The sequence below is a fragment of the Panthera uncia genome (assembly GCF_023721935.1).
Source record: "Panthera uncia isolate 11264 chromosome C1 unlocalized genomic scaffold, Puncia_PCG_1.0 HiC_scaffold_4, whole genome shotgun sequence".
Taxonomy (NCBI): domain Eukaryota; kingdom Metazoa; phylum Chordata; class Mammalia; order Carnivora; family Felidae; genus Panthera; species Panthera uncia.
In genome coordinates, this window is record NW_026057585.1 from 103,309,003 (window position 1) to 103,335,424 (window position 26,422).

General features: G+C 68.6%; 3 protein-coding genes across 7 annotated transcripts in view; 2 read left to right on the top strand and 1 right to left on the bottom strand.

Annotated features, from left to right (window-relative positions):
• HES5 (hes family bHLH transcription factor 5) overlaps nt 1–1,151 on the top strand; it is a 1,932-nt gene extending 781 nt beyond the window's left edge. The window contains exon 3 of the mRNA XM_049618945.1: nt 172–1,151. Coding sequence (XP_049474902.1) covers nt 172–452 — 281 coding nt within the window. The 3' untranslated portion in view covers nt 453–1,151. The remainder of the gene's footprint in view (nt 1–171) is intronic.
• Nucleotides 1,152–3,039: 1,888 nt separating this feature from the next.
• Nucleotides 3,040–18,360, top strand: PANK4 (pantothenate kinase 4 (inactive)). Of its 5 annotated transcripts, XM_049618238.1 has the most exons (19): nt 3,053–3,238; nt 7,179–7,261; nt 7,882–8,096; nt 8,579–8,762; nt 8,937–9,029; nt 9,387–9,540; nt 9,657–9,838; nt 10,380–10,461; nt 11,050–11,150; nt 13,224–13,379; nt 13,962–14,074; nt 14,321–14,408; nt 15,000–15,151; nt 16,030–16,085; nt 16,160–16,209; nt 16,577–16,681; nt 16,987–17,087; nt 17,182–17,250; nt 17,811–18,358. In XM_049618238.1, the coding sequence occupies exons 1-19, from the start codon at nt 3,115–3,117 to the stop codon at nt 18,022–18,024; spliced, it is 2,322 nt and encodes a 773-aa protein (XP_049474195.1). In that variant the 5' UTR covers nt 3,053–3,114; the 3' UTR covers nt 18,025–18,358. The 5 variants fall into 5 exon arrangements, 4 of the variants coding, with proteins under 4 accessions (XP_049474193.1, XP_049474194.1, XP_049474195.1 ...); XM_049618236.1 differs by having other exon boundaries at nt 3,049–3,238; nt 8,579–9,029; nt 17,811–18,360; XM_049618237.1 differs by having other exon boundaries at nt 3,049–3,238; nt 8,579–9,029; nt 11,050–11,135; nt 17,811–18,360.
• Nucleotides 18,361–20,615: 2,255 nt separating this feature from the next.
• Nucleotides 20,616–26,422, bottom strand: part of PLCH2 (phospholipase C eta 2) — a 32,101-nt gene continuing 26,294 nt past the window's right edge. Inside the window, 5 exon segments of the mRNA XM_049618240.1 lie at nt 20,616–21,679; nt 21,725–21,793; nt 21,795–21,901; nt 23,410–23,707; nt 25,846–25,925. Coding sequence (XP_049474197.1) covers nt 20,678–21,679; nt 21,725–21,793; nt 21,795–21,901; nt 23,410–23,707; nt 25,846–25,925 — 1,556 coding nt within the window. The 3' untranslated portion in view covers nt 20,616–20,677.

Sequence of the window (26,422 nt, forward strand, 5' to 3'; positions counted from 1 at the left end):
CCCCGCCGCCCCCGCGCCCACCCGGCCCCAGCCCTGCGCGCCCTGCGCCCCCTGCGCCCCCGCGCTCCCCGCGCCCACGCGCCCACACGGCCCCAGCCCCGCGCCCCCGGGGCGCACGCGCCCCCCGCGGCCCCGCGCCCGCCCCAATCACCGCGGCGCCTCTCCCTGCAGCTTTCGCCGCCGCCGCCGCCGGCCCCAAAAGCCTGCACCAGGACTACAGCGAGGGCTACTCCTGGTGCCTGCAGGAGGCCGTGCAGTTCCTGACGCTGCATGCGGCCAGCGACACGCAGATGAAGCTGCTCCACCATTTCCAGCGTCCCCCAGCCGCGCCCGCCGTGCCCGCTAAGGAACCCAAGGCGACCAGCAGCCCGCCCACGCCCGTGCTCACTCCCGCCAAGGCCACTGCGGTGACCGCGCGCCAGCCCACCTGCGGCCTCTGGCGGCCCTGGTGACCCGGCGGGACGTGCGGGTGGCCGCCCCGAGGACCAGAGGCCAGCCTGCACCTCTGGCCATTCGTCTGTCCCTCCTGGGGCTTGGACAGGCCCCCTCCTCCGGAAGGCTCGCTCTCCAGGCTGGCGGGCCAGCAGGAGGGTCCTTCTGGAGAGAAGGCGGTCACAGAGGCCTGGTCACTCAGGACAGTCGGGGCCGCCTTCGCGCAAGTGTCTGACTCCACGGGGTTGTTCTGTGTTTGCATTTCAGCAAGTGACTTCTGGGAAGTCCCCGCTGCCCGGGGTTCTATGATATTTGTAGGCGTCAGGGGCTCGGTCAGCCGGTGCCTCCACGTGTAGAGGACTTTCTTCAGGGCCTGCTGCTGCCGGGCCAGGGGGCCCGGCGGGCGGGCCGTGCCGTGGGCACATTTGCCTTTTGTGAAGGCGGAACTCAAGGTGTATCCTCATAGGAAAGAGTGTCAGCCTGGATGGGCACCGAAGGACCATGCAGAGCTGTGGCCGAAAGGCCCCTGCGTGCACGTGGTTGTCTAGTTGGGGCTCATAGTGGGCTTTGTGGGGAGGGTGGGCGTCTCCACCATGATCCTCAAAGGATCCCTGTGTGTGGGCGAGTGCGTGTGGTCATGACTTTGTACTCAGAATTTGAACCCTCGGTCACGTGGGAGCCCACGGGACTGCTCTGCAGACTTCCAATAAAATCTGACTAAGCAGCCCTCTGGGGTCTGTCTCTCGTGCCTGACATGTGTCCTTGGCAGCCACGGGGTGGGCGGGTCTGCACGGGGTGGGGGGGGGGGGAAGGGGGACGGACGCTATCGTGGTACTCCAGCATGGGTGGGAGGTGTCTTTGCCGGTGACCTTCTGCACAGGGAAAGAAGAGCTGGTCCTGGCTGAAGGAAGGAGGGAGGGAGGCCAGGAGGCAGGCGAGCAGGGGAGAGGCAGGCTGGAAGGAAGACAGGCCCAGAGAACACGTACCCCCGTGCACAGCAGGAAGCAGTGCAGTGGGAGACTGGGCTCTCTGTCCCGGGGCTTCTCAGCAGCTCCCTGCAGGTGGGGGGGTGGGGGAGGGGGGGAGTGACAGCTCCAGGACCTTCCGGCTCTGTTCACAAAAGGGGGTTCGCAGGGCCAAAGGCACAGGAGGCGTTTGCCTCCCCTGGCCGTCTCGTGTGGCCAGCGGGCCCCGCCCCGGGTGAGCTCCTGGATGCACCCGCTTGGCTAGCCCACACACAGGTGGCTGCCCGGCCCTCCCTGCAGGCCGACCGCTCGCCAGGGCCGAAACAGGTGGACCAGCAGGTGTTGACTGAGTCTGCAAGGACCTAGGAGGGCCCTGGCTCCCCAAAGGACAAGTCCGCCCATGGGCAGTGGAACCAAAAGGCCTTCCCGTTTCTTCGGAGCGAGGGGGCCCAGCCGGGCCATCCTCCCTCTGGAGCTCGCCTCTCCCCTCTGCCCTCTGGAATCCCTTTCTGTCCAGCCTGACAGGAACATCTGAGGCGCCCCCTCCAGGCCGGCCCAGCGCTACATCCCACACGCTTACGGCATGTGGGGCAGGCATGTCAATGCACGGGGAGGGGGCTGTGCCTCCTGGTCAGGCCCACAGTGCCCCCCCTCCCCCGGCCCAGAGTCCTCGGCGCTCCAGGCCTGTGTGCTCTAGGAGCAGACCCCCTGCCCTCTTCCGCCCAGCACACCCACCCCTTAGACGATGCTGGCAAGTCGGCCTCTTCCCGAGGCACAGGGCCCCCCTTCCGATCACCCCGGGGGCGTGGGGTTTGTGCTGCTCTACAGGCCCGTGCTCCGGAGGCCTTGCCAGGCAGCTGGTAACATGCTCAGACAGAGGCCGAGGTCCAGAGACAAGAAGTAACTGGCCCAGGGTCACCTGGGAGTCAGTTGCCCTAGGGACCGTCTGTCCACCGCCAGCACTGGGCTCTTTCCCAAAGCAGCCGGTGCCTCTGAGGTCTCATCCCTCAAGGGTCTTCTGGCCAGCAGGAGCTTCCCAGGGACTGGCCCTGCCCACTACCATTCGTGTCCATGCTCCAGCTTCAGGAATATTTTTCAGATGGTCCCCTACAAACTCCCATAGACTCCCCGTTTTGCCCAAAGGCAGCCTCCTCCAGGCGGGCTGCCCTGTTTTCCCCTGCACTGTCTGCAGATCTCACCATCAGGGTGAGTGTCTTCCCCACCTGCAGGTGCATCGTCCACCCCAGGCTGGGGCGCCTGGAAGGCAGGGTCCCTGACACCCCCATTTTGCATGTGGCTTTTGGAACTGTCCTTGGTCCCTAGAGACCCCCCGGGCTGGTGGGTCACATGCGCCCTGGGAACAGCTGCACTCACTGAAAGAGGCAGGTCTCTGGGGGTCTGCAAGCCCCAGGTGCCTTCTCTGCACTAGCTCAGAGCACTGGAGGTCAGCATCTGGCCAGCTCGGTGAGGGAACAACAAAGACAACAGTCCAGACGTTTCGTGTTGGGCCAACGGCCGCGGGGACCCCGGCGCGCGGGCAGGCCAGTGGTCCTCCGGCTGCCGGGACCACAGAGGCGGGCGGGGGGGGGGGGGGGGGGGGGGGGGGGGGGGGGGCCCGGGTGTCTCATTAGCATAATATATGCGCGGAAGGCGTTTAGCAGTCAAATATATGCGCATATATCTCCATGGCTGATGAGGCTGGCCGGGCACATTCAAAATGGCGGAGTGCGGAGCGAGCGGCAGCGGGAGCAGCGGGGACAGCTTGGACAAGAGCATCACGCTGCCCCCCGACGAGATCTTCCGCAACCTGGAGAACGCCAAGCGCTTCGCCATTGACATAGGTAGCCGCGGACGGGCGCCGGGAGCTGAGCGGCGCGCGGCGGGCGTGGGCGCGGGCGGCGGAGCCGGCGGGCCGGGGGCGGTGGCAAGGACGAAGGGCGGGGCGCGGGCCGCCGGCGCGCACAGCCTGCCGGGCCTTGTAGTCCGCGGGCCGTCGGCGCCTACGCTGGCCGCGGCAGCCGGACTACAGCTCCCGGCAGGCGCCGCGCGGCCGGAGCGGGGCACGCCGGCCCTCGTAGTCCCGCGCGGAGAGGCGGGCGGCCCGGCGGCCCCTCGTTAGTCCACCCGGGTAGGGTTGGCCGCCGGGCGGGGTCTGTCCGAGCCACGAGAGCGATCTGGGGCCCGCCGTCTGGGGCGGCGCCGAGGGCGGGCAGCGGCCCGGCCTGGGGCCGCGGGAACCCTCGGCGGGCTGCCCGTCTGGGCCCAGCCCGAAGCCCTCCTCCCGCTGCCGCCCTCGGCTTCTGGACCGCTGACATTTGGCGGGAGTTTGGAGGACCTGGACGTGGACCTTGGGACCCTTGCCGGCATCTTTCAGAAGCCTCCCTGCCCCGTGCAGGCCGCAGGGGTGACCCCAGGGCCTCGCCCAGGCTCTACTCGACCTTCCTGCTCTAGGCCCGTTCTAGACCCTCATCCCACGCTGGCGCCGGCCGCCTCCCGGCAGCCCCCTTTCGTAGATGAGGACGCTGAGGTCAGATAGGTGAACTAAGTTGTTTGAGGTCGGCTGGTAAGCGGCCAGGTGGGGCCTGGAATCTGGTCAAGCCTCGGCACTTGGCTGCTCTGCCCCCGTCGGCAGGGGATGAAGGTTTCCTGGGGGCAGCCTCACTGGGCGAAGCGCCCGGAGTAGACATGGTGGCCTCACACGGCTCCCTTCTCAGCTGGCTCTCGGCTGGGGCCTCGGTTTGCTTGGGCCTGCCACTCGCCGAGTGTAGGCGGCTAAGCAGCGGGGCAGCCCTGCCTGACCTGTTGAAGCTGGCCAGTGATGCTAGAAGGGACAGGCGTGCTTCTGTCCCCACCCCGGGCCCTTCCTCTTGGAGCCATTTGCTTGTGATGGTCTTGTCTCTCCCCTGCCGCTGAGAGTCACTGAGGTGTCTCCGGCTTGGGTGGGGGAGGGTGTCCTCCGGGAGAGTGGAAAGTGGGCTGGCCCCTCAGTGTCCTCAGTGCTCACCTTGCAGGCCAGTGGGGGTTGTGAGGGGCGGCGCCTTGGGGTACTGACCTGGCGGCAGGTGTGAGATGCCCTGAGGCCTGGTGGGGGGTGGGGACCCCAGCGTACAGCAGGACACATTATGAGCGGGGGACCCAATTAAACTTGGTGCCTGACTGCACGCTGGGCTGGCAGTGGGAAGCTTGGAGGCCCTGCTCTGCCCGTCTTCTGAGACCTACCCGTGCCTTGATGTGACAGGGGCCCAGGCAGGTGTGTGCCCTGACGTTTCCGACTTTGTTTGGCTGCACTTAAACCTGGGTTCTGCACCCTGGGAACAGGTTGGCACTTAACGTTCCTGAAAGTGCAGCTGAAAAATGGCTCGCCCTGGGTTGCCCTGAGATGTTCTTTGTGGCTCCCAGGGGTCAGCTCGTAGCCACGGGGTGAAGGAAGTCGAGAGAGGAGCACCGTGGCTCCAAGGGGCCCTGCAGTGGCCTGCCCTCCAGCGCCAAGCCCAGGTGGGGTTCCTGGGCAGAAGGACACTCAAAGGGATATCTTCAGTGTCAGTGTTCCCTTCTCCTCTTTGACGATTCCCCCTGGGTCTGAGTCCTGTGTTTGTTCTTAAGGACAGACCACGTGTTTGTGCGGCTGGTGGGAGATCACAGCTCGGACGTGGGTCCTCACCCCGGAAACCCACAAGTGCATGTGCTTGTCAGCAGTTGGCTTTAAAAACAGGCTTCTCCCATTTCCTCTCCCCTCACCCAAGCCTCCTGCTCCAGGAGAGCTCAGCTGCTCTGTGTTCTTGGCAAGCTCCTTCCTCTCTCGGACACTCGTGTCAGCCAAGCAGATTCCCTGCTTCGAAAGCATCAGGGACATTTTGTCTACGAACACATGCTTAAAGCTGACTCGACTTCAAGTCTCTGCTGGGCAGCAGACGGGTCCCTCGGGTGAAGAGCAAGGGCGAGGGGGCGGTGACCCGGTGCCCACGGGGGAAGGACTGGCCAAGAAGGCGGAGGAGAGGGTGGCCCTGCGCCCGGCCCCGTGGGTCTGGATGAACTGGGGGTGGGGGGTCCCGGCTCAGGCGCTGGTGGAGGGACACGGGCGGGCTGATGTCAGTCCGGGTACCGTTGGCCCTGGAGTGGGGGGCGGGCTGGACTGGAGCGTCTTTGATGTCCACCACTGTGTGCACCCGCCAGCGTGGTCACTGCACTTGGCGGGTGTGACATGCCAGGACCTGTGGCCGGCGGTCACTAAATCCAAGGGATCCTGCGAAGAGACGGGCTCCCTGTTCTCCCCGGGCACCCGCCATCCTGCTCTGTGAGCTCCTCTGGTTCGGGCTGAACGCTCCGCTCCGCACGTCCCCACTCGCTGTCCCCCTGGGGGGGAGGGAGGGCACGGAGATGTGGCTTGGCTGCTGGGCGTTGCCCCACTGGGGTGCGTGGTGTGGGGCACACGGGACAGCTTGCCCCCACCGCAGCCCCAGCAGGCCCCAACACCTCGTATTTGGCTGTGATGTAAACCTCGTGTAAAGAACTCACGATCTGAAGCCGGACCTTCTGTGATCGGGGGTCTCGTTCACAGTAACTTTTGACAAGTCTCACAACATATCTTCTTCCCTTTGCGTCGCCTGTTTAAGGTTTATCGTGTTTGTTCACGGAGTGAAAGCCGCTCCGGGCCAGATGGGGATTGAGGGCAGGGAGGAGGGATGAGGAGGCTTAGACCAAGTCCTGCTTCTTGAAGCCCGTGGTTTGGGGATGAGAGGAAGCCTGTGAGCGGGCGTGCTGACCGTGGCCCGACAAGGGCAGGTCCCGGGGCACCCTGGGAGGCCCTGTCCACGCTGCCTGGCAGGCTCCGAGCGGCCGCTCTCAGATTGAGATCCGTTACCTGGACGAGCCGCGGCCCTCTGATGCCTGCCTTTTCCAGATGTGTCCTGACTTGAGTGCTTGTCACATGCTCCCTGGGGACGGCATCACAAAGCAACTCTCAGAGATCGCCTCCAGCCTCGTCCTCACACAGGGCGTCCCGCCGGCTGCGCTGGCCACACAAACCCGTTCTGTGGCCGTGGCGACAAGCCTTTTGCTGCCCCCCCACCACCACCGTCGCGGGCCTTGCGGGAATCCACCTGACGCCTCCCCAAGGCCACCTCTGACCCCCCAGAGCTTACCCTTGGAAGTGACTGCTTGGGTGTCTCTCTAAGTGGCCCTGAACGTGTTTCAGGCAAATAAAGGCCTCTTCTGCTCCCTGGCGTTTGGGCTTCCTGGTGGTAGTCACGAGATCCGGTCCGAGGGGAGGAGACCCCGCCGCCCCCGTGAGGCCCCCAGCCCCGAGCTTGGAGAGGGTGGGCTGCTAGAACGTTCCCGGTGAGACAGCCCCCTCCTCTGCCGGTGCACTCTGGGAAAATACCCTCGTAGTGGCTCCCCCCCGACCCTTGTTACCACGGACAGTCAAGCGTACTTGTCGGCGAAAGCCGTGCCCTTCTTAGCTTTGTCCTTTGGGTCATTTTCAAGACCAGGGTTTGAAACAACTTTTCGAAACCACTGGTGATCTCCAGGGCCTCCCGGAAACAGGACGCTCTCCTTTCTCCTCGAGGACTTGGTGCGCAGGGGAAGTGGGCAGTCTCAGGCCCGCTGTGCCGAGTGCTTGGGCCCCACGGTTCCTTCCCTTCCTCTGGTCGGTGGCCCACGGGGTTTTCACACCAAGCGACGGCAGGCACAGGAGCTGGTGTGGCGGGGGAGGCCGCGTGGACCGACGAGCCTGGGCTCCCGTCCGCCGGCTCCTGACTGCTGCCCCGTGTCTCCCTGCAGGGGGGTCGCTCACCAAGCTGGCCTACTACTCCACCGTGCAGCACAAGGTTGCCAGAGTGCGCTCCTTCGAGTCCTCGGGCAGGGTGAGCCTCCGGGGGGGGGGCCTGGGCGGCCGCTGTCACTGTCTGGCTGCCCTCCCTCTGCTGCTCGTGCACATCGGCCTAGCTTCCAGGGGGATTCCTTGCCCGACACCCCTCCCTACCCCCCAGCCCGGCCCCCCTCTGTCCAGGACCCCGTCAGGAGGCACCTGACACCCTTCCCTGCCCCCCAGCCCGGCCCCCCTCCGTCCAGGACCCCGTAAGGAGGCACCCGACACCCCTCCCTGCCCCCCAGCTCAGCCCCCCCCCTCCGTCCAGGACCCCGTCAGGAGGCCCCCGACACCCCTCCCTGCCCCCCAGCTCAGCCCCCACTCCGTCCAGGACCCCATCAGGAGGCACCCGACACCCCTCCCTGCCTCCAACACCCCTCCCTGCCCCCCAGCTCGGCCCCCCTCCGTCCAGGACCCGTCAGGAGGCACTTCCGGCCACTCCTGTTGCCTGGGAAGCCGGCTCCTTCCCCGCCCCTGCCCTCGCGCTGCCTCCGGCCTGAACTTAGCGTTAAGGGTTGCGTTGCTCATGGTCCGGGGGCCTCATCCCCACGTCTTCCCCCTCCCCCTCCCGCCAAGGGCAGCACGCACACACAGACCCCCAACCTGTGTCCCCAGGACACAGAGCAGGACCACGAGCCGCCCTACGAGATCTCAGTCCAGGAGGAGGTCACTGCCCGGCTGCACTTCGTCAAGTTCGAGAACACCTACATAGAAGCTTGTCTGGACTTCATCAAAGACCACCTCGTCAACACTGAGACCAAGGTCATCCAGGCCACCGGGGGCGGGGCGTACAAATTCAAGGACCTCATTGAAGAAAAACTGCGGCTGAAGTAAGTGGGGGCCGCCGGCCGGTTCTCGGGGTCGGGCTCTGAAGCAGCCGCACCCGCCCCCGCCCCGCCCTGTGCTGGGACTAGACTCGGGGGCCAGGCCGGTGGGAGGGTTCTGGCGGCTGGACCCCGGGGGAGCAGGGGGGGCCTGGGGGGGGGAGCCGAGGAGGCACAAGGAAGGGGGCCGGGCTCGTGCGGCTGGCGCAGAGGTCCCCGCGGGCTTAGCCGCATGCACACGGAGCGCAGAGGGCCGGCCGCTCAGGCGATGACGGTGGCACGGTGGCCTCGGTGGCTGCAGGGCGGGGGGAGGGAGGTGCCTTCGGAGCAGCCGGGCCGGTTGCCGCTTCTGAGGGCCGTGTGCGTCCGAGTGGCAAGCTGAGCGCGGCCGGGCCGGGGGCGGCGTGTCCACGAGGGACCCCGCGCTGCAGCAGAGGCGCCTTCTGTGGCCCGTGCTGTTTTCAGTGGCCGGGCTCCTTCCGTTGCAGAGTGGACAAGGAGGACGTGATGACCTGCTTGATAAAGGGCTGCAACTTCGTGCTGAGGAACATACCACACGAGGCCTTCGCGTATCAGAAAGATTCCGACCCCGAGTTCCGATTCCAGACCAATCACCCCGACATTTTCCCATACCTTCTGGTCAACATCGGCTCCGGAGTGTCCATTGTGAAGGTGAGGTGGGCTCCCCGGACCACGCGTGACGGCCGGGCAGGGAGCACCCGTGCAGCGTCGGCGGGGGCTCGGCCTGCAGGATGGCGCCCCCCCACCCCCCGCGTCTGGGGCGTCCCCAGGACCGGTGGGCGGTGGCCGGCCCCCCTCGGCAGCTCGCCTGCCCTGCCGCCACAGGTGGAGACGGAGGACAGGTTCGAGTGGGTTGGCGGCAGCTCCATCGGAGGTGGCACCTTCTGGGGACTCGGGGCTCTGCTCACCAAAACAAAGGTATCCCGACGGCCGCGGGAAGACGCTCCCGGCTCTGTGTCGAGTCCCGCTTCCCATGCCTTCTCAGGAGAGGGTCGGCGGCCAGGGGACCCGAGGCGGCCGGTGTCGCTGCGGAAGCGGCTCCTTCCGCGGCCTGGTCCTGGCCGTGTGCCTGGTCCTTGCGGGAGGCAGCCTGGGCGCCCAGAGCCCCCCCCCCCCCCCCGCTTCCCCCCTCCCGGGTGGGTGGCCGTGGAGCCCTGCCCGCCGCACCCCGACCCCGGCCCACCGCCGGCTCCTCGGCGCGGGGCTGGTTCCTGGGCTGCGGAGACACCGCCAGCTCCCGCACCCCACCGCCTTCGATCCGCCCTGTCCCCCCAGAAGTTTGACGAGCTGCTGCATCTGGCCTCCAAGGGCCAGCACACGAGTGTGGACATGCTGGTGCGGGACGTGTACGGGGGCGCCCACCAGACCCTGGGGCTGAGCGGCGACCTCATCGCCAGTAGCTTCGGGAAGTCGGCCGCTGCCGACAAAGGTGTGCCGCCCCCCCCCCCCCCCGCCCCCGCCGCCGCCCCCCCCCCGCCCCCCCGCGCCTGCGGCCCCCTCGCAGGCCCGGCCTCGCCCATCGGCGCCCTGCCTCTGCCCTCCCAGAGTTCTCCAAGGAGGACATGGCCAAGAGCCTGCTGCATATGATCAGCAACGACATCGGGCAGCTCGCCTGCCTGTACGCGAAGCTGCACTGCTTGGACAGGGTGTACTTCGGCGGCTTCTTCATCCGGGGCCACCCTGTCACCATGCGCACCATCACCTACAGCATTAACTTCTTCTCCAAGGTGCGGGGCCCCTTCCCTCCCTTCCTCCCTCCCTGTGCCGGCACCCTGGGCTCCGCCCTTCCCGGGTACTCTGCTTGGCCCCTCGGCGTCTTCAAAACCAGCCGACCCAGGGGCCGGGGAGGGGGGGGGGGGCCCGGGGCAGGCAGCCAAGAAGCGGGGCGCCCCCGCCAGCTTCTCCTGGGCTCCTGCCTCCCTTCCTCTGGCCAGTTCCCACGTCCCGCGCCTGGGGCGCCGCGGCCCTCCCTGGACTGGGCGTGATGCCAGCGGCGAGCCTCTGGGGCCGTCTCCACCGTGCGCGGGCTGCAGACGAGCTTTGAGACGCGTGTCGTTCGAGTGGGGTGACCGGGGTGGGTGTTAATTTGCGGAAGGAGTTACTCGCAAATGCCAAGCGTCTAGGTTCCGCACCGAGTGAGGTTTTGTTGACGAGTGCGTCGCAGACTGTCCGGGAAACCTCCACCGCGTACAGAGGCCGCCTGTGTGGGCGTCGCAACCGCCCAGGTGTCGCTTGGAGGTCAGCTCAGGCGGGGTTTTGCCACGGCAGGGGGAAGTCCAGGCGCTGTTCTTGAGACACGAAGGCTACCTGGGAGCCATCGGAGCGTTTCTCAAAGGAGCAGAACAAGACAGTGAGTGGAGCAGCCATGGGGGGACCCGTGCTCGCTTCAGGGCGGGGCAGGGCCTGTGCGGCGAGGGGTGGGGGTGAGAGGCCACCGGGGCCCTGGGACTGGGTCTCTAACCTTCCGGGAGAGGCCCCGCCCACCAGCTTCACCGTCCCTCGGAGTCAAGAGCCTGAGGGGCCGGCCCTCCCTCTGCTGCCGCTCTTCCGAGGGGTCGGTGGGAGGCGACACCTGTGGGTTCACGTGCCACGTGATTGACCCTGGGTTGGGGGGGAGGGTCTTGGTGGGTGAAAAGGGCTCCGAGCAGGGACCAGGGCCACGTGGCCCTCCTCTGCCTCCCTCTCGCCTTGCCGTCTGCCAAGCTGCGTCTCTTCGGCCCGGCCATGCTTTTTCAAGGACGCTTGCAGGATGTGATGGGGCAGGGCGGGGCAGGCCGCTTTAAGAGGCCGCGAAGGGTATCATCTCACGGGGTTTCAGTGCCAGTGAGAGGGACTACGGTAGCGTAGCATGAAACCCCAGGCCGCCTGTGCTGTGGAGACCTCCCGCGGTGGTCGGGCCACCTGGGGTCTGAGTGACACCTGGTCCTTCCCTCCCTAGACCCTAACCAGTACAGCTGGGGAGAAAACTATGCCGGCAGCTCCGGGCTGATGAGCTCATCCCCGGAGCTCTGCCCGACACAGCGGGTGAGGAGCGGCACTGTGAGTATGGGGTCCTTGGTGGGGTCATCAGGTTCCGAGAGACCCTCTCCCGGTGCAGACCGGCCACTGAGCAGGCCGAGACTCTGGGACGAAAGACGGGCAGCGGGGCTGGCTTCCCTCCTCCTCTTAGCATTTTCCAGACATCCCGCTGGAGCCTCCAAGACTGTGCAGTCCAGCCCTGTGTCTGCAGGGAGAACACAGAGCGTGTTTCCCCAGAATCGTGGTGCCATTCACAACCCAGAGCCACAGAACCCCCCACGGGCCCTTCTCTAGACTGCGTTCTCTGCCTGATGGTTTCGAGCGGTAGGAAAGGACAGAGTCTGCGGTCCCTGCTGGTTTCCTGCCCATCCCTCAATCCCCACTTGGAGAGGCCCGTGTGACCAGTTGTCAGCCAGACAGAGGACGCTACCATCATGGCCCCATCCTGGGGGACGTCGCAGGCTTATTGAGGACACCCCCCAGATGGCGTATGTCGCTCTGGTAACTCACTGAGCAGTTGCCAGAACCCGGGCGCCCTGTTAGAGAGCCGGCTGGACGAGTCCGGACAGCTAGTCTGGGCACACGAGTCGGAATGTCTCCATCAGGACCAGGCTGCTGGCCTTTTGGACGCAAAGTTGATTTTCCGTCACGGACACAGATTCTCATACTAGTTAGCATAAGCCTCGTGGGGACGCGTGTGATCTAATCGTAGCCTCCCCGGAGAGAAAGCTCCCACACCCCGGGCCTGGTCAGAGCAGCGACTGGCTCGCAAGGGGTCTCTGCATCTTTGATGCGCGGTTTCTGATTCGTAGAGGGGCGATGTGGATTCCCACCTTAGGGATCGTAAAACCAAATGGATAAGTGAGCACGAAATCCCCGCGTCAGACCTGATGTGGATGCCGGTCGTCCCCACGCGGCACGTGCTTGGCGCCTCGCGTGCCTGTTGTGCTGGGTCTCTGTGGCCCTGCGAGGCGGGGACAGAGACCCCCATTCGCAGAGGGAGAGGCCGAAGCGCGGAGGGGCCAGGTCGTCGCTTTGGGTTTGCGGGGCCTACGCAAGGCCAGGCTGAGGCTGTGCTCCCGCGGGTCCAGGTAGCGGGAGGGCCCGCGAAGCCCGGGCCGAGGCCCCGGGGTCGGTGACCGTCCACTTTCTTTCCTCGCGTGGAAAATGCCAGCTGTTTCCACGCTGAACTTGTCACTCGGGACATCCTGAAAGTCCCCACGTGGTGGCCCTTCCTGTGCGGACGCCCCGGCACAGAGCACACCTGCCCGTCGCCCCCCAGGCTTGCTGGGCCGAAGGCCGCCGGCAGACCAGAGCTGCGTCCCGCTGTGCGGTGATGTGGTGGGTCACTCCCTAGAGGCGGGGACAGGGCCGCGAGGCGTGTGCTGGGTTCTCGCGTGTGCGGGAGAGCACCAGCTTCGGTCTTGACAACGTAAGTCAAAACCCTGGCTGGCTGAGTGACCGCTCCTCCAGAAACCGCTGGGGCACTGGCCTGCTCGTCGCTGGCGGCCACAGGGAGCACGTTGGGCATAAAGGGGCCCCCTCGGCGATGCCGGCGGAACTGGCGTCAGACTCGTGCTGCGGAGACAAAGGAGCCAGTGTGGGGCCTGGACCGCCTGCCCCACGGGGTCCCCGTGGCCTTGCCGTGGACCCCATACGGGGGAGTTACGGGTCCAGGGCCTGCGGGGCAGCGAGTGGGACAACGCGTGCAAGTAGCATTCGTGGGGGCCCACGAGCACGGCCGGCGTGTCTGGGGGTCGTGTGTGAGGTTGGGCTCAGGCTGGTATGGGAGCCCCCGCCGCAGGGGTCCCAGGAAACTCCACGGTGGGGAGGGAGGGAGGAAGGGGGCCGGGCAGACTTGGGATCTGGGGTGCGTGGCTCAGGCCACCGGCCAGATGGAGGGCGCCGTGGCTGAGCGGGGCCACGGGCAGGGTCTGGGGACGGGAAGAAGGGGCTCGTCCGCTTGCACCCGCAGTGGTCTCCTCCCCGGACCCCTTCCGCTCTCACCGAGGAGCTGGTTCTCAGGCTGGCGGGAGGCGCCTCGGTCTTCTAGAGCTGCGTGGCTGACGCGTCCGCCGCCTCTCGTCCTTCCAGTTCGACCTTCTGGAGATGGACCGGCTGGAGAGGCCGCTGGCCAACCTGCCACTCCTTCTGGACCCGTCTTCCTACGTGCCCGACACGGTCGACCTCACGGACGACGCCCTGGCCCGCAAGTACTGGCTCACCTGCTTCGAGGAGGCCCTGGACGGGGTGAGGGCTCGGGGCGGGCCGGGCGCCCCTGGGGTCGAGACGGGCGGCTCGGAGTTCGTAGGCGCCGGAGGCCCCGGGCGCCCGTGCAGCAAGCGACAGGTGTGGTGAAGGAGGAGGGGGCGTCTCCTGGAAGCCACCGGAGGCGTGTGTGAGCCTGAGGGGGTGAATCACGTTTCCCAGGTAAAAACGTGGCTCCTAGTGGCTCGTCGGCGAGCTGGGACGTGTCCTCAGCGAGGGCGTACGATCGCGCCCCGCCTCCGGGCCAGCTGCCGCGTCTCTGCAGAGCGCAAACAGTTCGCGCGGGGGTCAGGGGACAGCTGCGATCGGGCTCCGGGCCCCAAAGAGTCGTGACTCGAGCCCTTCGGGGCCCCCCAGGAGCACGTGTCCCCTCCTACAGCCCCTCGGGCCCCTGGGGTCCTCAGAGGGAGGGTTCCTGCCCTGCCCCAGACCCCCGCAGCCTGCAAGGACGGTCCCCTGAGCCACCCATCCCCCTGGCACGGCGGGAGCTCGGGTGGCCCCGTCGCCACCCGGGAGACGGCTCGGCGGCAGCGCGGGGCCGTGCTGACCGCCCCGTGCTCGCAGGTGGTGAAACGCGCCGTGGCCAGCCAGCCGGGCTCCGTGGACGCAGCCGAGCGGGCGGAGAAGTTCCGGCAGAAGTACTGGCGCAAGCTGCAGACGCTGCGACACCAGCCCTTGTGAGTGTCCCCTGCCCGGGGCCGCCTCGCGGTGCGCCGGGGGGCCCGGCGGGGGAACGTGCGCTCGCGAGGGCTGGGGCTCCCGACGGCCGCTCCTGGGGCCACACGTGCGGCGGTGCACGCCCCCCCCTCCCGCTCGGCCACCCAGCGGGGCCAGGCCGCCTCGGTTCCCCCGTGACGACGCCCTCGGGCAGCGAGCGTGGCCGTCAGATCCGCTCAGCCGCCCTTCCCCCACCCGGTCCCCAGTGCTTACGGGACGCTGACCGTGCGCAGCCTTCTGGACACGAGGGAGCACTGTTTGAATGAGTTCAACTTCCCGGACCCCTACTCCAAAGTGAGTTCCACCTTCCCGCGCAGGACTGGCGCCCGCGAGGGGGCACGGCCAGCGGGGTGGATGCGGGCGGCGACACCTGTCAGAGCCGAGGTTTGGAGGCCCCGCCTCTCCGGCCCCGGGAGCTCGCCGCCTCAGAGCGTTTGTGGACGCCAGTCGTGCCCTCGCAGGCGACAAGCCGGCCGGAGCCTGGCAGACGGCCTAGACGGGCCACGCTGACCAGAAGGCCACGTGCGCGGGCCCGTGCCGCACACCGCTTCCCGCCCCCTGCCCTCGGGTGGAGCGTCTCGGGACGGGGCGCCGGGTGCCTGTGGGGGTCCAAGTCTTCCACCGCGGCCCTCCCTGCCCTGCCCTGGGCCACGCCGTGACCTTGCGCGTCTCCGAGTCTGTGGTTTCTCACGGCTTGGTTGGCGTGAAGTCCCGTGGTGGCGCGTTGAGCGCGCGACCCCTCGGCGCCGGTTCACAGCGATGTTCCCGGTGACGCTCTCCGCGGCGTCCCCAGCCGGGCGCCCTCCCTCTGCCCGGTCCGCCGAAGGCCTGCGGGAGCCAGGGCTGCGCCATCGCTCCTGACCAGCTGCCCGCCTGTCCCCACAGGTCAAGCAGAAGGAAAACGGGGTCGCACTGAAGTGTTTCCCGAGGGTGATCCGCTGTCTGGACGCCTTGGGCTGGGAGGAGAGGCAGCTGGCCCTGGTGAAAGGCTTGCTGGCCGGGAACGTCTTTGACTGGGGAGCGAAAGCCGTCTCTGAGTAGGTGCCGCCCTCCAGCCTCCCGTCAGCCCCACCCCTGCCTGCTCGGTCCAGCTTGGGCCCAGGACCACGGCCCGACTGCCCATCCTGTCCCCCTCCCCCCCACCCCCCCACCCAGTCGCATGTGGCCCCGGGAATGACAGGCGGTTCTGTGGGCTGTGCTCCCCTGAGCACAGCCGCGGGGACCGGCTCACTGGCATCTATCGGGTGTGGGCTTGCGCCCTGAGGCAGAGATCCGGACCCTTGGTGCGCCAGAGTCAGAGTTAACGCTTGACGTTTGAAAGTGAGAAACGGAGGTGCCTCGTGAAGGAGTCTGCACTCGGGTGGGGGCACGTGCCCCGGCCCCCAGAGCACCCTGGGCTCTCGGTCTGGGGTCACCGTCAAAACCCAGCCTTCCAGCGTGATTTCCTGGGGCTCCCGAAGGAGCGGGCATGCCCGTCCCCCGCCTCGCCCTGTGCCCGGCGCCCTGTCTCCCGCCCGCTGTCCCCTCTGCGTGGCTCTCGCTGGCCGCACCAGCGGCGTCCTTTCCAACTTTGAGAAGAATCACCACCTCTCCCCTCACCCTCGTCCCCGTCCTTCCCTTCGGGTGGCGCGTCGAGGCGTGTGCTGGGCGAGGCTGGGAGCCGGCGCCGACCCGGGGCCTTGCCCGAGGTCGCCCCCGACTCAGGACCTCACCCCGCCCCCCGGCACCGCCGTTCACGTTGCCGAGCGGGTCCCCGACCCGGGGCCCGCGCGCTCTGCCGACAACCGACGGCGGAACGTCGCCGCTCCGGTCACGGCAACGCTCGCCGGTTTGGGAAGGGCTTCGCTCGGGGTCTCCGTGGATGCTGTGAGCTGAGGTTTGGGTGTTTTGTGATTTCGTCCTCTTCCCCGCGCAGTGTCCTTGAATCTGACCCCCAGTTCGGCTTCGAGGAGGCCAAGTCGAAGCTGCAAGGTAGGCTGCCCGGGGCCGGGCAGGGGAGGGGGCCTGGCCGCGAGCGCGCGGCTGACCGTGTCCGTGCCCCGCAGAGCGGCCGTGGCTCGTGGACTCCTACGGCAAGTGGCTTCAGAGACTGAAGGTACAGCTGTCCCCACCTCTGCCCTGGGAGGCGGGGAGGGGCCCTGGAGACGGCGCGGGGCTGCCCCGGGGCAGCGCACTGAGGGCCCCTGCCCGCTCCCCCAGCCGCCGAGCTGCGGGTCTCAGCTAACCGCCCCCTGCTCCAGCCTGAGTCCCGCAGGCTCTACTGGTCAGGCCGGCCGGCCTCGGCTCGGAGGTCACGGGGGCCGCAGTCCTGGAAGAGGCACGGGCGCCCTGCCCCCAGCACCCCAGCGCCCGCGGGACCCAGCAGCCCTCGGCCTCGGCCTTCGGGGAGTGTGGAGCACGGAGGTGTCTGGAACGCTTGGACGCGCCTGTTCCCAACTGAACGTCCTGGTTTTGTCTTGCAGGGGCCCCCTCACAAATGTGCCTTAATTTTCGCAGATAACAGTGGAATAGACGTCATTTTGGGAGTCTTCCCCTTTGTCAGGGAGCTTCTCTCTAGAGGGACGGAGGTGAGCGTCTGGGCCGAGTCGGGACCCCTGCCCTGGGCCCTCCACTCGCGGTGGGGGTTGGCGTCGGCGTGGCCCCCGTGCGGGCCAGGTAGGTTCAGGTGAGGCTTGTCGCGGACCTCGGGTCTGCCCGTTCCGGGGCCGTCCGTGTCCCGACCGGGAGCCGGCCCTCCTGGAGACCGCCGAGCAGCGAGGTCGCCGGGGCTGCGCCTCCCAGCCGGCAGCCCCGGGTGGGCGGGCGAGCAGAGGCTGGCTCGGTGCCGGGCGGTGGCCGAGGTCCCTACAGAGTTCGGGGCGTCCCGCCGTAGGTCATCCTGGCGTGCAACTCGGGACCCGCCTTGAATGACGTGACGTACTGCGAGTCCCTCATCGTGGCTGAGCGCATCGCGGCCATGGACCCTGTCGTCCAGTAAGCAGGGCGGGCACCCGGGGGGCCCTGCCCGGAGAAGCGGGGGCATGGTGGGAGCTTCCCAGGGCGCCAACCGACCCCTTGTGCTCCGCAGCTCGGCGCTCAAAGAGGAGAGGCTGCTGCTGATGCAGACGGGCTCCAGCTCCCCGTGTCTGGACCTCAGGTACCCCCGAGGCACCCCCTCGCCCACCCTGGCCCCCGGCGCGCGAGCTGGGCAGCAGGGGTCACCAGTGCGGCTGGAGCCCTGGGTCTGGGCAGCCTTCTTCCCTCGGGGACCCGGGAGGGTGGGCTCGGGACCGTCCGCGGCCCGGCCGCGCCGTGGGCTGGTGGGTCGGATGCTCCGCGGCTGGGGCTGTGGGCACCCCGCGTGCCCTTAGACGCCTGGGTCTCCGCCTTGCTGCTTTCGGCCCCGGGGGACCCTACGTGAGAGAACCCGGCCTTCGGGAGCCAGCCCCGGGGGAGGGACGTTGCTCGAGGATCGACCTCCTCCCTGTTCTGGGCCCGTCGTGAACCACGCAGGAAGGGGGAGTTCGCGTGACGCGGAAAGGAGTTAGAGCCTTTGGAGTGCCGCACATAGAAAAGCCTTCTCAGGCCCGGTTTTCACAAGTTTCCCGCCACAGGCCCCGGAGGGCGGGGATGCCCTTGTGGGGAGGGCGCGGCGGCCGCTCGGTGCAGGGGCAGAGGGCCCGCCGCCCCGCCTCACCGCCCCTCTCCTCCCCGAAGCCGCCTGGACAAGGGGCTGGCCGTGCTGGTCCGGGAGCGAGGCGCAGACCTGGTGGTGATCGAGGGCATGGGCCGCGCCGTGCACACCAACTACTACGCGGCCCTGCGCTGCGAGAGCCTCAAGCTGGCCGTCATCAAGAACTCCTGGCTGGCCGAGCGGCTGGGCGGCCGGCTCTTCAGCGTTATCTTCAAGTACGAGGTCCCGGCCGAGTGAGGCGCCCGCCCCGCCACCCTCCTCCGCTCGTCGGGAACGTACTGCGACCACAACAGGGAGACCGAGTTCCGATCGGAATATTTATGTCGCGCGCCTGTGACTGAGAGCCGGGTGCGCCCGGGTGGGAGCGTGGGCGCGTGTGGCGTCAGGGTCTCTACGATGCTGCCGCGTCCGTGGCGGGAGACGCAACTCTGTCCAGTGAGACATTCGTATTGGAATATATTTAACTGTTAAATAATCTTTTATATATATATATATACATATGTACGTATAGATATAAATATATGCACATGTCTCCAACAGGTCACCAGAGGCTCGGGGTCCACACCAAATAGAACGTGTACAGTGGGCCCGGCCCCCTGCCTGTGCTGTGTGGTTGCAGAGAAGGGGTGCGGGCAGGGGTCCTGAGAGCCCCTCCCCGGGGCGGCCGAGAGCGGGCTCTTCCCTTCAGTTACTCCCGGAGCCCCTGGGCTGGCTGTGGCCTGTGGGCTGTGGCCGCTGCCCCCACCCCCACCCCGGCCCAGGGCCAGGAGACTCCTTCCGGTGTGTCTGTATAGACAAGGTTGCCCTCTGCGCCCCCCCCCCCCAGCCCCACTGGGCACAAGGGGGACAGGGCGGGCGGCGCTCCCAACTCGACTGGCATCCAGGGAGGACCTTTGAGAGCCCTCGGGGGCCCGTGCACACTCCTGCTTAGAGCCGATCACGCCGCGTGGCCTTGGGCCACCCATGGTGGGGGCCTCTGCGCTGGGCCCCGGGGGGGGGGCCTGCGAGATGACCCTTCTATCAGGGTGTGCGGGGCTCCCGCCTTGGAGGGTGGCCTGCCCCGTCTCCCACCCTTCACGCTCAGGGGCCATGACCACCCCACTTCCAGCCCCCCCCGGTGACCCCCACACGTGTCACCCCCAGCCCCACGTGCAAGCGGCTCCCAGCCGTTCCTCTGCTAAAGCTGGGACTGTGGCCCCACAGGCTTCCAGCCTCCGGGTCCCCCCGGGCCAGGCCGGGCCAGTAGGTGGTCCCCACGAACCCCCATCCCCACAAGGGTCCCCCGGCCTCGACCCCACCACAGTCCAGCCCTGCACCTCCCCGCCGGCACCCCTGCAGCAGGCTGTGGCCACCTCCGTGCGGCTTCCCCCAGCCCCTCGGCCCAACTGCCCTTCGTCCCCTGCTTCCCGGTGGAGGCGCAGCGCCGGCCTGCCTGGTGCAGGGGGCCCAGCGCAGACACCTGGGAGGCCTCCAGACGTCCGGCCAGAGCCCGGCTCTGCCTGACGTCAGGACGCCCCCACGGGCCCTCCCACCCACCCAGCCTGGCCCTCAGGAGGGGCACCGGGGGCACCTGCCCCCCTCCTGGGCTTCCCGGGGGCTAAGCCCGGCCCCCGGACGGTAGCCGTGTGCGGCGGGCAGGGCCCACCCGGGGCTGGACAAGGCTTGGCCCCCCGCTTCTCGTGAGCAGGCGGGACACCACCTCCGGGAACCCCAGCAGCCAACCCACCCCACCCCTGGTCCAGAACCGCCTTCGCTGCACCCCAGATTCTAGGGGCCCCGAAGGCCAGGCACACCTGAGTGCCCTGCCTTGGTGCTGCTTCTCGCCGTGGGGCGCACTTCCCACAAAAACGCACCCCATGCCTGAGCAGGGGCAGGGTTCCCAGGGGTCTGGTGGATCTGGGGAGGTGTGTGGGGCCCCGGGGCCTACAGACACCTCGAGGGAGAGTGTGCACACCCACCTTCCCGAGGGTTTGCTCGGGAAGGCAAGATTTATCCTGGCGGTGAGTCGCGAGGCCTCCAGCCAAGCCCACGGCCTGCTGCTTAAAGGGCACCGCCTGTCACAGCGATCCTTGCCCCAGCACCCCGGGTGGCTTCTTTAGGGGCCAGACGCGGGGGTGGGGGGCCAGCCCAGGCACGGATCCCCTGGGGCCTAGCCAGCATCCGGCTTCTCCAGGAAAGGGGCAGTGCCTGGATCTCCCCTTCTGGGCAGGGCAGCCCCCACAGCCAGGGGGTCCTCTGGCCTGGGGTCCCTGTCCAAGAGTGGGACTGGAGGCACGGGAGGGAGCAGGGCTTACGTCTTGGAGCCTCGAGGCCCCTGCCCTAGGGTGCCAGTCCGCGAAGCCCTCTGTGGACAGAGGTGGGGGTGTTCTCGCACAGACCACGGCCCGGGAACACTTGGCTCACGGTCACGGGGGCGGTGGGCCACCCTACACCGAGCAGGCGTGGGTGTGGAGTTGTGTCCGCGAGTTTAGAGTCTAGGGTGTCCAGAGGAGGCTTTGTGCAGAGCAAGCCCACTGCCGTCGGGCAGGGAACCAGCAGCTCTGGGCACAGAAGGAGCATTCCCTGGAGCCACACCCGCGCCCCTGCACCAGGGGCCCCGTGCATCCGCTCCCCCTGTTCCCGTGCTCACCTACACCTCCCACGCCCCTGTGTACGCCCCCCCCCCCCCCCCGCACTGCAGAAAACCAGGTACAAGTGGAAGAGGACTGGGCACCATTTTAATGCAGAAGCTTTGTCTCTTAAATTTTAAATACCTCTGTTGTGTATCTTAACGTCAGGAAACATGCCCCCAGACCCTGAGACCAGGAGGCCGCTTCCTCCCCGGGGGGGAGGGGGGGGTGACAGACGGAGGGCCAAGGCGAGGGCAGCTGCGATCCGCCCTGAGCCTCCGTCAGAGTCTGAGCAGGAGGCCAGTGGCTGCAGAGCCCCTGCAGGGGGCCGGCACGTCCCCGCAGCCCCCTTGGCCCCCGGAGCAGGCACCCTCCGGGGTGCCCCGCTCCTCCCCTGGGGGTCCCCTCGGGCCCTGCAGCCGCTGCTGCCGTTCGTGGGCCTGCCGGGCCCGGCTGGCGATGGCGCGCACGCGGCTCTGGCTGCGGGAGGACGAGCGCCGCAGGAAGCCGGGAGGACCGGGCACCCCTTCCCCAGCGCCACTCAGGCTGGTGGGCGAGGTGATGTCACCGGCCTGCTGGAAGCCCGTGAGCCAGCGCAGCTGCTCGGTCAGGGCGTCCCGTCGCACCCCCCGCACCGCCCGCCCCTCCCTCGTCAGGCCCAGGCTTCGGCCCAGGATCTCCACTTGAGGGGCAAAGTCGTCAGCAGTCAGGTCCCCCAGGCTCTTGGACTTGGCGGCTGCAGGGCAGTCCCGGAGGCCTACCAGGGGGAGGCGGCCCCAGGGTGGCCTAGGGGCCAGTGGACGGGGCTGAAGCTCTTCCGGCGCCGTGGGCAGCTGGCTGGCAGCCCGCAGGTTAGGGCTGGATTTGCTCTTGGTCACAGCAGGCAGGTCCAGGCGGGCGGCCGTGGCCGAGCAGGGTCGCAGGGGCAGGCGTCCTGCTGGAGCCCCGGAGACGCTCTCACGGCCCAGGCCCAGGCCCGGCAGGGAGAGGTCGATGACCGTGTCGCTGGAGGACACGCTGGAGGATGAAGACACGCTGTCTCGGTGGCCACCCGGTTCCAGCCGCCGCCATAGCCGGTCTCCAGCCGTGGCGTCCGAGTACACGGTGGGGCAGGGTCCGGCCGGGGGCCGCCATCCGCCCGGGATCTCCGGGGGCACCTTCCCGTCGCCGTCAGCCCTTCTGACCGTCTGGCTGCCGGGGGCCCCCTCGCAGGCTCCCCCTGGGCCCCCACCGTTGTACACCCGCCGATGGCTTTCTGGGGCTTGCTCCGTGACCCCTCTGCTCTGGGTCCTGAGTTGGAAGGGCATGGGAGCTCCCAGAGCCACCACAGGGGGGCTGGCCACTTCGGCGGCAGGTCCCGACGGGCACGGCAGCCCTCCCGGGGAGGGGCTGGGGGGGGGCAGCCACCAGAGGTGGGGGGCCGGGGCCCGGGGCTGGCTCCTCGGCAATGGTTTCCAGGCCACGGAGGGAGGAGCCCGGCCTCTGCGCGGAGAAAGGGCGGGTGTCTGTGGACGAGAGGAGAAGAGCGTGTCGGGCTCATCCCCCAGGGACGGTGCCCGCAGGACCCCCAACAGCCAGGCCCCTCGGTGGGCACGCAGCTGCCCCCCCACCCTGCCCTCCGGCTCTGCCGCTGCTGGGGCTGGGGGGTAGGGGGGGGGGGGGGTGGGCAGACGGGCCTGTGTCCACGGGCAGGGTCCACGGGGCCCGGCCGACAAGCCAGGCCAGGGACGGCACAGGGTGCACGGGGGACCGGGGGACCGGGCCCCATTACCTGGCACTCGGCTGCTCTCAGTCCCTAACTACAGAGGCAGCGTGGGGACAGAAAGGAGAACAGGGTGGTCAGCATAGGGGTGGGGCTGCCCGGTGGACAAACATCGAGGCTGGGCGGGTGCAGGGATGGCGGGGAGGGGACAGCTCAGCTTTCAGCCCCTCCACAGGCCGGGGTCCAGTCACAGCCGGTGCTCAGCGCGGCTCAGGCCATAAATGAATCCCCAGGGCCGAGCAGGTGCCGTCTACTCCACTCGACACCCTGGGCACCGTCCGGGGGTCTCGGGGGCGTCGGGGGCCGCTCTGCAGGGCACCACCGACCCACGCCGGACTCGCCGGAGGCCTTCGGTGCAGAGTCAGGGGCCGGACACCCACCCGCGGCCCGGCCCCGGAGGGAGACGAGGGGGGCTGGAAGCTCCCCCGGGTCTTAGGAAGGGCATCCAGGGCAGCCGGGTCATGGGGGCACTGGGGGGGGGGGCGGGGAGGGGGGCCACCTCAGCCCCCGAGGCAGCTGTGGTCAGACCTGCTCTCGCTTCCCTGGCCGCTTAGGGGCGGGGGGGATCTGCGCGGGCAGGTCGCAGTCAGCTGGGGAAGGGGTGCTGGGGGCTACGGGGGCCCCCGGGCAAGCAGGGAGCAGCGGGAAGTAAAGCCATGACGAGCACACGGAGGCGGCGGTTTGGGCGCGGCAGCGCAGCAGACTCCGGGCCCGGCCATGCCGAGGGGCGGAGTGGGGGCAGCACAGAGGACGCCGCGGAGGAGCGTCGGGTCTTACCGGCGGAGAGCGTGGAGGATTTACTCCTAATCTCCTCCAGCTTTTGAACGAACAAGGCATTCATCTCCCGCTGCGGGGCCCCTGCCTGCCTGCGGGCGCCCTCGGGCCAGCGGGGGGCCACCTCGGGGCCGCCCGGGCTGCCGGAGTCCGAGGACACAGAGCCGCCGCCGCCGCCGCCGCCGCCCGGACCCTGCCACCGGGCCCCTCTGCCTCTCCCCGCGGCGGTGGGGGGCGCCCCCAGCGAGTCCGCACGGGCCCGGGGCTGCTGGCTGACGGGCTCGCGCCCGGCCCCGGGCCCCGGGCCGGGCAGCCGTCCCGGCCGCGGGCCCTCGGCGTCCTCACCGGCGCAGGAGCCGACCACACACTTCATGCAGGCGGCGGCCATCCCGGCGGGCCCGGGGCCCTCGGGCGCACAAGGGGGCCGCCCCGGCGCCAGACTCCCCCGCGCTGGGCTCCTCCCCACCGGCGCCTTACCTCGGGGGCTGCGGTCGCCCTGCTCCTCCGGGGCCGAGGCCTCCAGAGCGGGGCCGGGGCCGGGGGCCGCCACGTCACGGGCCTCCCCCTCGGAGCCGGGGTCCTGCGTGCCCAGGACCAGCTCCGGGAAGGCCTCGCGACTCGGCTTCTGGCTCTTGGTCGGGGCGCTGGCCGTGCGCCGCAGGAGCCGCTGGCTAACGGAAGGCCGAGGCGGGGGCCGACCAGCAGCATGGCTGTCCAGGGAGCCGGGCTTTGGGCCTCTGAGGAACAGGCCTTTTAGGCCCAGAGCCTGCTTGACCTGCAAGAGAAGGAGCCCACGTAGCCAGCGGCCGGGCACCGGGGACCGGGGACCGCCGGCCCGGACCCCGGCACGCTCCGGCAGGCGGTGACGGGCCCGAGCCTGCCGCGGCCCGAGAGCCGGCCCGACGAGGGCACCGGTGAGCGTGTCGGGCTCGTGCCGCTCAGGGCTGTGGGTGCGGGAGAGGGTGTCCGGGGCGCCCCTTCCGGGGACAGCAGCCGCTGCGGCCTTGGCGCAGACCAGGAGGCGCCGCCGGAGGGTGGACGGCTCCCAGGACAGGTGGGCCCGGCGACGGCCAGACGGAGAGGCCCCCCCAGGGTTCTCCCCGGGCCCCGGATCCCACGCCCACACCGTGTGCCCCTCACAGAGCCCCCGGCTGTGGCGGAGCAGGCCGGCCCAGGGCCCGCGGGGTGGGCCTGACACGGGGAGAAAAGCCCACGGGAGCAGACACCGCCAGGCTCACATCCACCCCCACCTTCGGGCGCCACAGGCTGAGGAAGCAAGCAAAGCCGGGTGTGGGCCAGCGGTCTGCTCTCCCAGGGCCCTGCCCGGCCCACTCCTCAGACGTGCTGCCTCCTCCGGGAAGCCTTCCTGCCCCGCTGCCAGCCTCACCCTGCTCTCGGTTCACACAGCCCTAAGGGCAGGCCCCGTGCCGGCTCGGCGTTCCCTGAACTGCTCTGGCTTCGGGCCTTCCCGGACAGCCAGGCCCGGGAAGTCCCTGAGAGGCCTCTCCCGACAGCCTCCCCGCCTGAGGAGGGCAGCTGGGGGCCCCCGGGACCAGCCGGCAAGTACCCGGGTCAACGCCGGAGAGGCCGGCGGCTGCGTGTCGAGAGTGCAGAGGCCAGAAGGGTCCTCGCATGCAGAGGCCCCGACGACAGCCACCACTCCCCAGTGACACAGGGGCACGTCTGGGCGGAGGTGTTAAAGTGGCCAGCACTTGAATCAGCTTCCCGATTCAAGATCCCAAATCCAGTGCAATTTGGTCGAAGTTGCCCGCAAAGCCATTTAGAAGGAGGTCCAGGATTCAAGCTCCGAGCTCCTGGTCCCTGGGGCCTCCCCACCCCACCCCACCCCAGACGTGATGGGCGCACAGAGTCAGGGAGCACGTGGGGGGTGGGGGCGGAGAGGAAAGGCGAGGGCAGGAAGGGTGACGGGGGCAGGGGGGCAGGGCGCTCAAAGCCAGAGGACCGGACACAGAGGTAGGCGGGGGACACGGGGCGGCAGACGGAGGAGGGAACGGAAGGCCGGGAGGGGTCCACGCACAGGAGGCCTCGCTGAAGTCCTGGACCTGCCTCGTAAATGCTGCTCTGTGGCTGAACATGGCCCAAGGGACCCCAGAGCCGCGGCACGATCCATGTCGCATGGGCTGACAGGCTCCAAAATGCTATCGGGAATCACGGATGCTAATGGGGGCGGCCTGAGCATGCAGTGGGGGGGGCGGGCGGACTCCGCCGCCCCGGGCGCTGGGGTACCTTCGAGCTCCTAACGGGACTGTCCTTCTAAAAGTAGACCTTAGACATAGGCAAGCTCACTGCAAGACCAAAGAGACAGAGTGAAGGCTGTGAGACACCGACAGCCGGGCGCGGGGCCCGCGGAGACAGGCAGACACACCACGGACGGACGGGGTGACGACGGGCGAGAGCCAGGCGGCCCGTGGTGCCGCGGGGCCGCGCAGGTGGCAGGAGAGAGACAGCGCCGGGACCACGCAGGCCCCCCACGCACACCGGACGGACCGCCACACACACGCCCTGCCTGGGCCCGGAGCACAGAACAGGCCGCCCTGGGTTCCGCGACCTGGGGCGATGGAGTGAGAGCCCCGTCCGGGGATGCGGGGTGGGGGGCAGGGCCAGGCAGACACCCTCCAGAGAGGGACGGAGAATCGGGGACCCTGAGACGTAGGAGTGAGGAGGTTTAGGAGAGACGGGGGGTGGGGGGCAGGGGTGCCCAGGAAGGGCCAGGGTGTCCGGTTCCTGGTGCCTGCAGCGGCCCCGGGACACAGGGGTCGGGTGTCCCTACCGCCCATTTTGCAGACGGAGAAACAGACCCAGAAGAGCAAGCACCAGGCCCAACAGCCTGGCAACGGGCCCGGGGTGGGAGCAGGGGCGGGCCGGGCAGATGGCCCTGCGGGTGGCACTCACCTTACCGCTGACGTCACTGATGGCCACATGGACAAAGATAGAGGCCTCTTCCATCCCCTCCAGGTGCACGTGCCGGTAACCTGAAACAGCCAGGCCACGGTCACCCCGCCCCGTGCTCTACCCAAAGGTCCCGGGCCCCGAGGACAACCCTTGAGCCCGGTTCTGGGGGCTCCTTCTCCAGGAAGCCCTCCGGTATCACTCAGTCCTGCAACGACCTCTTCCTCTTCCTGGGGCCTGGGGGACCCCACAGACTGGGCTCCCCTCCCCCATCCCGCCCACAAAGTGCCCCTGGCCTTATACCTTCCTCCTCAGCTCCCTGTTGTGTCTCCAGGCCCACCCATGGCAGGGACCGACTCACAGAAAGAAGCTCAGTCCTGGCTTCAGCTGACCTACAGGGGACTCTGGCCTGTGGGGGACACTGGCCTGTGGGGGGGACCGGTCTCTATGAGGGACGCTGGACTGTAGGGGGGACCGGTCTCTATGGGGGATGCTGGACTGCGGGGGGACACTGGCCTGTGGGCGGGACCGGTCTATAGGGAGGATGCTGGACTGTGGGGGGACACTGGCCTGTTGGGTG

What these genes read in the sequence shown, in the direction of transcription:
- PANK4 (XM_049618236.1), top strand. Translation starts at nt 3,115, where the DNA reads ATGGCGGAGTGCGGAGCGAGCGGCAGCGGGAGCAGCGGGGACAGCTTG. An exon ending in GAAGAAAAACTGCGGCTGAA is followed by an intron (nt 8,097 to 8,578) that starts GTAAGTGGGGGC and finishes CTTCCGTTGCAG; the next exon opens with AGTGGACAAGGAGGACGTGA. An exon ending in GCCATGGACCCTGTCGTCCA is followed by an intron (nt 17,088 to 17,181) that starts GTAAGCAGGGCG and finishes TGTGCTCCGCAG; the next exon opens with CTCGGCGCTCAAAGAGGAGA.